This window comes from Opisthorchis viverrini (assembly GCF_000715545.1).
Source record: "Opisthorchis viverrini unplaced genomic scaffold opera_v5_175, whole genome shotgun sequence".
NCBI classification, from domain to species: domain Eukaryota; kingdom Metazoa; phylum Platyhelminthes; class Trematoda; order Opisthorchiida; family Opisthorchiidae; genus Opisthorchis; species Opisthorchis viverrini.
The window spans coordinates 661883-675831 of NW_008751833.1; the positions used below are offsets into that span (position 1 = coordinate 661883).

A 13949-nucleotide genomic window follows, 5' to 3' on the forward strand; every position below is an offset into this window, starting at 1 on the left:
GAAAATTCACCATTTTGTCTCTGGTCCTTTTGAGAGGGATGTGACTTTCACACCGTTCCAATTTAGCTTGATTTTCCAAATAGTGTAATGTACGTTAAATTTACGCTTTCTGTGGTGGTATCGCATCGTTACGCTTAACTTCTGAATGCTCGCTGATTCAAATAGGAGGACTGAAAGTATCAAAAGTTCCCTTTCATACGTCCATAACGTACGTGCGGAATTTTATCCTAATCGGATGTGGTCTGCGGTTACAAGCGTGCACCGAAAAGAAGCACTAATACGACTAACGATGGTCAAATCTGACATCATTTCAGGCACCGTATCTACCAGTTTCCAGTTTTTTTAACGCATGTGATTCGTCCATCTACTTTCTTCTGGTCAGTCGGACGTACACCGAGTGGCGAGTAAGCCATAGAATGGGCGCGATACCAGATTTCCCTTGTCATATGAGATATGGAATAAATAGGGTGCTGATTCTGTATATAGCCATTCGTTGTCATAACTCGCCATTTCAACTTATCATGTATCACACAACCATTCTCCTAGTTCTCCTCTAAAACTGTATGCACTTGGCGTGCCTAAGTTCCCATAATCGTCAATTGTTCGCAATAGTCTGTCCAATCCTTCTCTTATGTGTGTAACTTCCGGTTCCCTGTATCTTCTAAATATATGGGCATAGTTTGTTATGCCTATCGCTACATTAAATCATCCAAACAAGAGGGTCCTTGAATCATTTCCCCAAAATCTGCTACTTGAGGTGTGAAAGTTCTGCCTTGACTTTTACACCCTTGCGATTCAAAATAAGCACATTTCTAGTCACTTTCCATCACCTAAACGGCGTCTGATTGTTGCGCACAATGCACTTAACGACGAATCAATGACACCCTTTATCCGTTGCACTCCTGGAGCATGTGATCCCAGTCCCATTGCTGAAAGCTGGTGATCATTGTCGCACGGCTTATTGAAATGCCGGTCAGTTTCAACCCAACGGTCATTTTGCAAATAAACATATTTGTCCCTTGCGCGAAATAAGAGTTACGCAGTGTGAACATCAATAAGAGAACCGCAGTATTTTGATTTGCCTCCTTCCTGAGTCATATTTATACGGTCATTTAGTAAGGTAATTTATGAGTGGATAGCCAGTAGCAGTGCATCAGGCTTTACCGTCTGGGGAGCTGTTCAAAATATCTCCCGAAATTGTTGCACAGAATATTTCTTGTTGGTCAAAGTTTTTGTTTGTAAGAGCGTCCATATCAATATCCTATTCGGTAGTTAATTAACCAGAACCCGGCTTGGTTGACTGACGCTGAATCTGCGACCTGTTTGGAAAATAGTCTACCCAGTTTGATGTTAGTAGGCCACCGGTTCTAACCTTTCGTCCTTGATCAAACGGACCGTGGCCTACTTGTACGCCGTTTGGAGACCTGTGATAACAGCGATTATTTATCAACGGAACTTGGTTACTTCGCTCATCTGCTCTCAGAACCCGAGCTTACACCATCGACAAGCTACATCCAACCCTGGCTCCACTGTGCCTCGGCTGGACGATGTACCGTTTCTGAGGAACAGACCGCAGTCAACCAGCTCATTGATATTCCAAACCTGAGGGCCCATTTCAGTGTCAGATCACACGTATCGGAATTGTTACGCAAGATTGTCACAAACGGTCGAACTACTTCATGCACCAACTCTGCGCAGAGATGATTCGTATATTCCTCTTCTGTGTTTCCAACTGCACGGTGAATTTGGAACCTTTATGTAGGAGTTCTCACTTATGTTCATATCCAAAGGTATCTACTCATAGGGGGATATACATCCTGTAAGAAATATCACAGGTAGGTAGAACAACGCTGTGTAGTCGATAGTGGGCACCGTTGGGATACTTTTGACCTAAGGGTACTTACTACTAGGTGTAAGTTTAATGTAGGGAGTATCGAAATAGCAGTTTTCCTTTTTTTCGAAATGGACCGATACCCATCAATCTGCTGGGCGAATTTCACCCCTAATCGTTAGTCCCGGACACGTTTGTGCTTACATATCCGATTACTTAAGTAGTATCTACATTCTATTTAACTTCACTTACATGATTTCCCCTCGTAACTCTTCGTTCCAGTCCCTGTCTCGCACCACCCGCCCCTTGTCCTCCAGAACGTCCTCGTTTTTTTCCTGCACGACCTTCAAACTTCTCAGGACGAGCTTCACAACCGACATTTAAAACTCCAGAACCAGCATCCGGTTCTGCTGGTCCAAGAGCGGCGGACGCGAAGAAAATGTTTATGCCCCCGCAGGTAATAATCCATTAGTATCCGTTTTCTCGGCACGAATCATTCTCTCCTTGTTTGTCCTCACGGTTACTATTGCAACGATGCCTTCAGACTCGTATACTCAATGCGAATTCAAAAGTGAACACTATCGTAAATGCATATCGTGTGCTGTAGCAGCAGAACCCAATTCGGTGAAGTCCAGAATGAAGTAATAGAGGTTGTCTGCTCAAAGCACGAATTCATCGATGATCTTCGCTCGACCTGCCCGGTGTTTTTTGGGATGCATTCTAACTAGTACAGTTATTTCCCCCTGAGGAAGCCACTGTGACTTGCCCCTTGAGGCTTCTTGGATTATATATTTGTGAAACATAACTAGCCTCAGCTTTTCAGGAGTGTTTCATGCAATACGATGCAATGTACAGTTAGATTGACTCAGCAGAACACAACGGCGCTTAAGTTTTCAACCCACTACAAGCATGCACCCCATAGATGCGATATGTAAAGCACACCCTACAGCCACTCGTAGCCGAGTTTACCCGAAATAAAAGTGTTAGAGCAGCTACGCCAGGTCTCCCTCTAGATGCTTCCGGTACATGGTCAAACAGTATTGATTTATCGTGAAGTTCTTGGCAGCACAATTTTCTGGGAAGTGCCGGGATGCATCGTTGTACCGGAGACTCCCTTGGGTCTAAAATCCTGTCAGCTATCCTTTGTAATTATTGTTGAACATTAGCATTCTTCCAAGCTATCGCTTCAGTTGGAGCATGACGGTTTGGGTTCCTCGCCGTAATTGTTGGCTAAGGTCTATGCTCTACCTCCCTATACTACTCGGGACTGAACCCAACGTTTGCCTTCAGAAGGCAATTCCTTATAATGAATCAGTCCGCAGAAAATGGGCTTGCTGCAGTAGATTTCATCAGATCCATAGAAAAGCCTGTTCTCCTGAAGTATGTTTCAGATTCCAGCTGATACACCGCATTGGCTTTTCTGTATATTGTACATTGTAGCCGAAGTTTCTAACTCACTAGCTCCTTGTTCCAATTTACGCGTTCACCGTGACCAACCCCTATGAGACTTACACAATCTATGCTTTTTCGATCGTCTAGGTTAAGCGGTCTCTTCCAGTAAGTTCACACTCTCACTCTGGCTGTCCTCTAACGAAGCGCTACTCTCTTTTTGATCAACTTTTTGACCAACTTGGGCCTTGAATTACCACCCGTCTTAGCAAAGGTATCAGTTGCCATGCTTGCCACTAACCCTCATCGTTGTTTGTATTTCCTCATTTCTAACGGAACTCCTAAAAACATGCGACAACTTCTCATGCATTTGGTTTCCGTGTTCTAAGATTGCTTTGCTTGTATGCTTCACTACGAGTACTTACGACCTTGTCGTGCCACTCAGGTTACAATGCAGTTTCTAGTTATGCCGTCAAACCGCACCTTATCGTTTATGTTCTGCCAGAGCTAACCACCAAACAATGGAAAGCGAAATGCAGTCTGCTGCATTCCTGAGCGTGAAAGACATGTTTTTCGATCCTGTGTGTACGTTTCTTACCTACTCCTGAACTTAGTCGGTCGTTGAATGCACTGTCAGCATATCAGTCATAGAGAGTGAAACGAAAACTGGTCAATATCCTGTGGTTCATTTGAGGCGTAGGACTCCCGTGTTCAACCCCCCTCCAACGTTTGGGGGCTTCTGTCTCGTATAGTCGTGTATGCCGATAGGTTGTTCAGTTAAGATTCCCAACCGGACGAAAGTAACCTAAGTTCTTCGCACCTGGCTGTTTCTCCATGTATGGACTATCAGGGTAATTGCGTTGCATCTATCGTAAAAATTGAACCCAAGGATTAAATGACCAGGCAAAATTGCCCTGCAATCAACTTTGAGAGGGTGGATCACACTCGCCTGGCAGATTGCAGTAGTGCACAACACTTTAGAGTAGAACAGTGCTCTTCGCGTGTCAGTGTAGTTTTACTAGCGTGACAACAATCAGTCAGAAGAGAGATCAGGGTAACTCAGGGGTCAAGGTCCAAACCTCCTGGCAGAAAAGGTCTGTAGTTCGAATCCAACCTCGATATCTCAACTAATCCTGTCTAGGCTTCGACGAACTAGCAGTACCTCACCGTTTGTGCCTCCTTTAGGCGACATGGCAGCCATACACTGAAAGTGTTACAGCTGAACAGCTATTTATTATTTGTTATTCAGAACGCACGTATCAATCTACATTCAAGTACTTTAGCGCTGTTGAACTTTTGTTTCAATATCTCCAGTAGTGTAAGTCTCCACTGACCAGAATTTGGCGTTCAGATAGTTTGCTGAGACAAAGCGCTCAGCTACCTCAATCTGACTCGTTTGTGTAGCCATTCGTCGTTCTGTCGATCTCCTTTGAACGACTTGACTTGGTGTGTGATTTTCATAAGTGAACTTTGTTTTCGTCGCTTTCGATACTACTTATTGAATTCTTTGGAGAGAACATAACTATACATGCTTTACATTGACTGTTTGCTGCGAAATGGAACCTACGTGACGCCTTTATGGGTTGAGCGGTCGGTTGTTACTGGATTCATTGTTATCACTCATTCGCTGAATGACACGCATCGGCCATCTGCAGTCAGAGGCGCACATGTCCTCCATATGTTGCTAGGCCACAAATCTAACGATCTTTTTCCAATGTACTCTGGGACAGTGACTTCTCGACCTGCTCGAAAATGTCTTCCGACGGATGCTGATTACGCCGCTGAGTGGCTGAGAGTGGGGATTTTTCATGACCTGATAAATTGTGGACCTGAACTATTGCAGCAAGGCTGCCAGTCACACAATTGAGCTGTTATCCAGTCCCTCAGCTCACCACTACTCCTAATTCTTAATTTGGCGCGAACACCGGATGAACAACTGTTCAACTCACGCCCGAAGGCACACCTCAGTATTCACTGCAATAAACGCAACACATTTGACAGCTTGCCTTTACAGTAGGCTAGAATATTAAGCTCACTGGGCAGTACCAGCAACATGCTCGAACATCGTGGCTTGATACAGCGAAACGGTAATTAATACCATGCCAAAGCCCTCTCGTTCCCTCCTGTGTGGAAAAAAGTTGGGCTCTTTTGGGAAGCAAGCGTAGGGCCGCAATCCCAAAAAAGCTTCCAGTTCCTTTCTGGGTTCGTTGTTTTGCTCACTGTACAGGGACATAGCAGTCCCTTCAGGGGACAACGGATTGGGGTGAGACCGTTTCATGTGTGAATTATGTGCGACCGTTTGCAAACCGCAACTCCGACAGTGGGTTGGCCGTCATTCGGAGCATCCTTTTTGGTTACCACTATGTTCACGTTTGAGCTGTTAAAGTAGCATGATGCGATCTTATTCAAAGCAAACTCTGACTCTAGAACATTTTCACATGAGTCAAGCTATGACAAGAAGAAGAGTTCTATAAAAAGGCGCAATGGATAGCAACTTTGGAACTAGTATTGTGGTGATTTGCAAGCTGTAAACAAGGGAGTGGTCTTTAAACCATCACAACTCAAGTGCTTAAATCATAGCAAGATCCGGCAAACTGTTACTTCCTAAAATTAAAAAACCGGCTTCATTGTTTTGTGCATGATGTGGTTTACTTTCCACTGGAAACGTAACTCTCATAAACACCAAATCCTCGTATCTTTGGAAATGTATTCCGTCCCCTGGACGTCACAACTTGTCCGCAGAGGACAGTTTATCACGGCCATGGTCACAGTTGTCCTCAAAAGTTATCGCCTGTTATCAGTCATTCCAAACGGACCCGTACATATTTCTCTGATGATCGTCACGACAAACTCTCAGTGGTACTTTATGATACCCCTCTTCCCGGCCGTTCACTTTACAAACCGAACGATCGTCGATGTTTCAGATTTGATGATAACTTTTTTATCGCTTTCAGGTTGCCAAGCATTCAAAGAAGAAGTCTTGAGGTCTCATTTCCGAACATTCATCCTGTTGAATTTCTTCCCGTTTGACTAAATTGATTCTTCGATTGATTGAGCTGTTTCCCCCTTCATATTGTGCGGGGCGCACATCCTCATTATTTTGTTGGATTTGGCCGTCCAATCCTTTTCACTGTCCCCCTATATCCATCAGTTTTTACATTTCTCTCTTAGTATCATTGTCGAGGCTCTTTGTCCCGTTTCCTGTTTGAATTGGCGACATACATTTTTTATAGATAATCTCTGTCTACGTGGCACGCAAATGTCATATAACCATAGGTCTACTGATCCCGTTAGTCCACTTCATACTGCTCCAGCTGAAAAGCGGGGTCGCATTCTGCTTGACTTTTGGTCTTGGCAAATAGAGTGAACTAAAAAGAGGTTAGGAGGCAATTTTCGGTTGCAAATCCCTTTTGTCTGAGCTCCGCTCTATTCTTGCTTTCCTTCGTCATGCTGGGGAAGCATCACTGCAAAGTGGTTACACTAAATTACGATAGCTCAAGGGGTTCGACACACCAACAGCCTGATTAATTCATATATTTACGCTTGCCTTCGTTTCTCGGACCAATTCATAGTGTTCCCGGTTCCAGTTGCTTGCAGTGGAATTGAGCGGAGCATACCTACGAAATTTAGGCCATCTTAGCTTCTTACTGGGGCTGCCCAACTCTCGGTTTACGCGATTTGAAAAATCCGGACAATTTTGAGACTCCCGCAATAGCTACTGTCAGTGCACTGAAAGACTTCGTATATTTGTGAGCATTCTCCATCAGGGATGTTGTATTTGAACGTAAAGTCCATTCTTTATTCTTCATGTAGTAGGGCACAAATGTTCGTTTTTATAATGCTAGCAGTTGGCCACTTAGCGACAGGATATGGGAAAACCCGCTATGTGGTCCTCGCCACTCTTAATCACTGTCAGAAGGAACTTCCGTACCTTTCCTTATTTCTCGATAAACGTCATTTCCAAGCTAAATGTCATTTAAGTCAGGTGGTCCCCGAGGACCTCGTTGCCAGAGTATCATTTTTGGGGCGGACAATACCATGCACCATTGTGTCCGGGCGTTAGAATAAGTAAATAAATCATTCAGCTGTACCACCCTTTCGGTGCCTAGCTGCCATGCCACACGAATGAGGCACGAGGGCTGGGATACTACCAGATTGCCCAAGCCTAGACAGAGAAAGTCGAGAGGCAGAGGTCGGGTTTGAACCGCAGACCTTCCGGTCAGTAAATCCGTGCTCTAACCACGGTCCATCTCGCCCCCTGTCCGGGCTTTACTGGTTAGAGGTCGATTTTTGCGGATTTGATGTGCTGCAAAAATATTACGAGATAACTCAACGGATGGCTTCATTCCTACGGCAAGATAGAACATTTAGTGTGGATCAACCGTTGCTTGTTGCCAGAAGACATAGGCCTCAGTGCAAAAAAGCATCGATCCCCATCTAATATGGGAACTGGAAGGGCAGGTGATTGCAGAAAATGTAGATGATATGTACAATTATTCTGGTATGGCTAATAATAAGAAACGTCGCTAAGCAGTCTAGTACAGCCATCTGGCGGGTACCCACTGTGGTTGGCACAAAAGATCATTTAAGCATTGTGATAAGCGTTCAAAGTTAGTTTCAATATTATCACATAGCAGAATCAAATCCAACAGATGCCGGTAGGTTTGTTCGATTTGTTTGCTCTGCTCCAGTGTTCTTCGAAAGTGCTCGTCCTGACGAAAGAAATGAGTGGATAAGGTGAGATGCTGATTACTTGATTTTGTGTCGTCTCATGTTATCGGCAAAACAGAAATACCATTGTTTATTTTCTTGAAGGAAACCGCTCAAAAGGTTGCTGACAACTCTTCAACGACCTCATGAATAGTTTTTTTATGAAAACATACCACGATATCTCGAATATCGTGCCAACTGAAACATGAGTCGGCCTTTGTGCAGCACATTCATTTGAAGAATAATATAAATGCGGAATTCATTTGAGTATCTGGTGAAATCCGCATTGATCTGCACATGGTTGTATTCGTCGAAATCTGACCAATTTGGGTTCAAGGAGAACAAGGTTGACGGAAACTCGAGGACTGCCCACCTGATGAGCCCCAAGAAGAACGAAACCAGTCGTGGGCTATCCAAGAGCTCTCGGCAACCTTGTGAGTAGTTTCCTTCAACCACGAGAACCGTTGATCGCATCAACAAGAGCGGCATTACACAGCGACAGTTCCACTTACCCTTTTCCATTTATGTGTAAACCCCATGCTCATTCCGTACTCATACATGGCTTTCATGCAGCTGACTGATGGTGCTGCAAGCAGGACCACATAGGGCATGAATTCTGAATTACGTATTCGGGGCACCGCTTGGATAGAACAAGCCAATAGGCAGGTACGTCCGGAATTGATCACCTCGCGGATACTGTCTAATTTGGTGCCGTAATAGTGTCCCTCGAATTCCCCGAACTGAATAAGAAATTACAATGAATAGAAGAAAAGCATCAACCTTCGTCGACAGTCTCCGTGTCTCTAATATGAACGTTCTCACAAAATAAAACAAGCAAACAAACAAAATTAGATGAATATACAGTTCGTTCCTTCAGGCCATGGGATCAGATGAGCAGTAATTGAATTCGCTACATTTGTAAGCGTGTCTGCACCAACGGTTGCGGACCTTCTCTGTGGATATTGTGGGGGTTCTCTTGGTGTTTTGTACAACGTTCTGCGCACTTTTTTTAAAGCACAGCTAAACACTTACTGTGAGTTATCAAGCAGTTTGATTGGTATGTCGTGTGTTTCCTGAGTCGAGATAGAACCATGGTAACATTCACGTTTTTTACCAAAATTCAGATAAACACGGTTTTGTGCAGTTGAAAGCGTGTATGCTATGGGGCTGAACATTTACACGTCACTGCCTTAGACGGGAAAATCCTTCACTCAGGATGGATGACAGAACTGTTTCTCTGTGTCAGTGATTGCTATTCATTTAGACGAGCCTAGCGCACCTCTATAATCCATGAATTGCATGTTTGCGCCGTAATGAAACACCAGTGTTCATCTGGTATTGCTTGCACCATAGAGGGTCACTATGGATCCCCATGAATTAAATTAAGAAGATAACAATGAAACCTTCTTACTTGTATCGAACTACCAAAGCAGTAGATAAAAACAAGGGCTATTCATGTTGTCTCCTAGAGACGGAGTTCTGTGATCTTTGACATCTGATCGAACAACAGCCTACCTCAATTCACGACTCGTACTTTGGCATGAATATTCCTCGAAATATTCGAAAGCATTTTGGAAGAAACAATCTTTTATATCCTTTGTGCGCTAGTTCTGTTCTACTTACCGTTGAGGTAACTAGACTCAACTAACTTAAGGGCTGATAGCGGTGACATGACCAACGATTATGTTCTTTCAAGCGCCATTCAACAGACTTCTGTGTCAAGAAGTACTTTGCTTGCGATCAATAAGCCATTTTGTCCAGTCTAGAAAACTGAACCCGCTCAACGAGACTAGGATAATGCTATGACGACCGTGAATGCATTCGCAACATCGCACACGACTGGTAGGAACAGCACTTTTCCCATACTGGATTAAGTCCTTTGCTATCTGGCAGGTCTTCCGCCAGACGGTTGATTATTAGTTTGATACGGGCAAAAGGAAGAAGGCCTTTACTGCGCAGTCATTCATTGGAAAACCCCAACTGAACAGTTGCAGACTATTGGACAGGGAACCAAAACTCTCATATGAATCTTGTTTGTGAGAACTGAGCATCCACCTTCTTCCTGAACTTTTCTCGACATTCATTGAGTATCACTCAAATGTAAACGAATGCGACAAAGCAATTCCACAAATTCCGCAATAAATCTCACTTTCAATGGAGAAAACCACATACTACTCGCATACCTCCTCAGTAGTATCCACCGTTGCACGAGTAGATCACTTGTGCTGGTTCAGTCGTGCCTAAAGACATGGCCGAAGAACGTTTACTCAAGGCGACTTAATTCATCCCATCACGATTTGTGGGACAAGTAACAGACTAGTAGATTGTGAAGTCCAGGAGGTGTATCAGATGTCTAACCTAAGGTTGTGACCACGTTTATGTGTATCGCCCGCCAATTTGAAGAGTTGAGACTTCACCGAGACGACGTTCGTCGATAGCTGCCTATAACACCAAGTCACAAAGCCAGTAACCCAATTGAATTGGTCCAATGATCTACATTGCCCACAGTTTATTTCTCCATTTATTCCTTCAGTGCGTAATCAACTACCATGTTTTCGATTAGAAAATGGAATGAGACAAAAGCCATCCTTTTAGGCAGGTTGCATTGCTGAGGAGTAAGACTGATTCTATTGATTGGTACTTATATGAACTAGTATGGTTAGCTCTTCGTGACTAAAACGAACAATAATTTGAGTTCTCTTCGCTTGACTTGATTGGCGAAATGTATGACTGGATGCTATCTACACGAGCAATCATGGCAATTTCCGTGATTTTCATCAAACATTCTACACACTGTCTTTTTCTTTAAAAATTCATTCTCCACAACGTTCCTCATATGGGTTTCTTGTTATCACTTAGACTGTCGACTTCTTACTTCTTGTTGCCATGTAAAATTCACTGGGGAAAGCAATCCTCTCATGTCATGTGTTTCCTATGTTCATTTTTAAATGGAAATGCACCACAAACCCTAGTACAAACTGTATGTGGCAAATTTGCTCATTTTGAGGTTCATGTTATCTCATGCACTGACTCCAAACGCTCTAAAGTGACCTCAAAATAGGCAAAGCTGAGTATGGAACTGACCTCGAGGAACTTGTTCTCATAATGGGCCTTCTCCATATTTGCGTGTGAATCTACCACAAATTCCGTTTCGTCATCTTCGTCCGGGTCACGTTCTTTGGTCGTGTCTGTAGGACGTGACGAGATGGTAGTGTCGTTGACAGTAGGCAGAATATTTGAACAGTACATTGCACAATGCGTATACTGTACGCTGGATATGGTGGTCACGAACAAATAGTAGTCCATGGCATTTTGTTGTGTTGCTTGTCGATGAATAAACAGTGATGTATTAGATGTGTCGGATCGAGTCTACCGCTATGAAATCATAAAAATGTAACCCTAGAAAGTTGAATTCTGTTGATGTTAGAGGACCCAGGGGTACTGTACAGTTATCTGGGCTCCGATGAGAATCAGCAGCAGCACATAGTTTTATCGCTGCAGCTGAAGGTTAGTGATCCTTGCGGATAGAAGCTAAACACTACAGTTCCATCAAAATTGCTGGATGGGATGTGGTCACAATGTAACAGTGCCGGTTCATTTCTACTAGCCCCCCCTCATGTAGAAGGATATTATGAATCTCGGCAACACAACTGCTCTATTCGAGCAACATTCAACAAACTTCAGCCTTTAAGACTTCGTTTGTTAATAGACTGATGTGTCTGAAATGATCAAATCGTATGAGAATAATATAAAACTACTCCGGTTACCAACCCACTTCAGTTGTTATTATGAAGCATCAGTTCCGGTTAGTCTAATCTGGCCAAACTTGCTGAGTCGTATTTTCCGTTTGGAAAATCAGAATTCAAAATATTTTTTGGTATTACCAGGTAAATGGTTTAGCACCTCAGATAACAAAGTGAAGTGGTGGTTAAATGGAATGAAATGCCCATGCGTTGTTCGACTTTCATCCCACAACTAAAGTCCTTCTACCGAAAAGTACTATAAGGCCGATTCATCCTTATTGGGAATACTCAGGAATGCGCATTTGGTGAATCACCAGGGTTATTCGAACCGCGACCTCTTGTGTAGCATTCGAAGACCAAACCGTCAAGCTACGAGCAGCTGATCAGCAGCGAAATTAGCTGGCACTCATAGAGACATCACGATTTCCAGCTTTCCATCACGGGATCCGTATCACGTGATCACAAGTCGACTGGCTTAGAGTGGCAACTTTTCAGCCGGGCTTCAGCGAATTGTGATTTATTCTTCCCACAGGGTTACACAGAAATGTTTGACGGTGAGGGAAAATTTGAAAATTTTCAGATTGGATCCTGTCAGAGAATCTCTGTTTCATCTTTATATAATATCTCCGAATATTTGTCTTGAAAATGAACAACGAATATGTAAACCGTGCTGCCTTTTCTCAGCCCACCTGCTTTATAATCCAGGACGTTAAACATCTTGTGCATATATGACAACCCTCACCCTTTTCCTAACAGCGACCACCAGGTCAAACTCGGCCGAAGAGCTACTCCTGCTGAGAGATCCGCCCACTTTCCCAACACACTGATGGCCAATGCCGTGTCCCGAAGACACCGGCACCCACAACAAAGATTAAAATATGCTTAACTCCAAGTTTTCGCCATATTCTGGGACCACGTTGTGTTTGGGTTCTCGAATTCCGGGCTAGTTGACCTTCATTGTAACGTAAGGTATTGAGCAGACACGAGCATAAAAGATAAGGCACCAGTCCATGTTTTATCATTGATCATCCATTATTCGGCTTGTGAATACGGCGCAAGCTGCATGCATATTACTACTTAATGTCTGGCTCATAGAACGAGTAAACACCCATCATCTTGTGGTGGAACCCGCAGAGTCCGCCAAGTGGCAAGAGCTCTTCTAGTCGATAAGAGTGACTGGCTAAATCTTTGAACTCCATTCATCGAGTATGGCTCAATCGTTCCGGGGCCATCCGTTGAACCGCGCCCGCAGCGATCAAGGTTGTGTTTACCTCTCAGTGGTCATCAGAAGCATGTGGGGGCACTGACTTTGACGTGGCTCTTTTTTCCATTAACTCAAGATAAATGATATATAGATTTTCCGCACACCTTTAAAGGGCATCTTTACCAAACAGAGTAACTGTCAATCCAGGCCTTATAGAAAACAGTGATTTGCAGAACAGTATTTCGGATGTCATTAGGATTTGATTCGACACGATCTACCCATATGAATGCAGTAGTGGTAGTAAATTAAGGGATTCCAGAACTTTTTAGAAAGAGTACACACATCTCCCCGGTTATTTTGCTGGTGCTAACTTTTCAAATCACCATGCTTCATGTAGCACAGAAGTGATGCGAGGAGCTTATCCGAAAACAGCTCAACCGTTAGCCAGTGCAATCAACCCTGCACTGACGATGTCACCTCGATTGGTGATAAAACGTTTGCAGTCCAACTGCGAAGCTCAGCGAACAGACCAACAACCATCCTCGGGGTTTATTTCAGTTTAGCTGTGCGAACTGACTCCGGAAACTGCCTGTGGACGAAATCACCAAGGAACAAGCTGATGCAACCATCTTTATAGAAGAACGCTTTGCCCGATGGTTCGAGTAGTTCGAACGACAGTTCTTGTGGCGAGAAGTTGCCACTCGTCTGGCACCTACAGGTGAACTAAAACTCCGGACGGTGAACATGCGATCCTCCTCAGCCTCCGAGTTCTATAAGTGCATATGCTCTCTCAAAGGCCACCAAGCTCCAGGTCCGGATGACTTCCCACCGACTCGATTGGTCAACTGCGAAGCTCAGCGAACAGACCAACAACCATCCTCGGGGTTTATTTCAGTTTAGCTGTGCGAACTGACTCCGGAAACTGCCTGTGGACGAAATCACCAAGGAACAAGCTGATGCAACCATCTTTATAGAAGAACGCTTTGCCCGATGGTTCGAGTAGTTCGAACGACAGTTCTTGTGGCGAGAAGTTGCCACTCGTCTGGCACCTACAGGTGAACTAAAACTCCGG

General features: G+C 44.0%; 2 protein-coding genes across 2 annotated transcripts in view; one reads left to right on the plus strand and one right to left on the minus strand.

Moving 5' to 3' along the window:
* T265_07587 (hypothetical protein) overlaps positions 1–6491 on the plus strand; it is a gene marked incomplete at both ends in the record, with an annotated part of 72812 nt that extends 66321 nt beyond the window's left edge. Inside the window, 2 exons of the mRNA XM_009173144.1 lie at positions 2114–2288; positions 6175–6491. Of these exons, the coding sequence (XP_009171408.1) occupies positions 2114–2288; positions 6175–6204 (205 nt within the window). The remainder of the gene's footprint in view (positions 1–2113; positions 2289–6174) is intronic.
* Positions 6492–7638: 1147 nt separating this feature from the next.
* T265_07588 (hypothetical protein) overlaps positions 7639–13949 on the minus strand; it is a gene marked incomplete at both ends in the record, with an annotated part of 28819 nt that continues 22508 nt past the window's right edge. The window contains 3 exons of the mRNA XM_009173145.1: positions 7639–7932; positions 8443–8670; positions 11015–11118. Of these exons, the coding sequence (XP_009171409.1) occupies positions 7756–7932; positions 8443–8670; positions 11015–11118 (509 nt within the window). The remainder of the gene's footprint in view (positions 7933–8442; positions 8671–11014; positions 11119–13949) is intronic.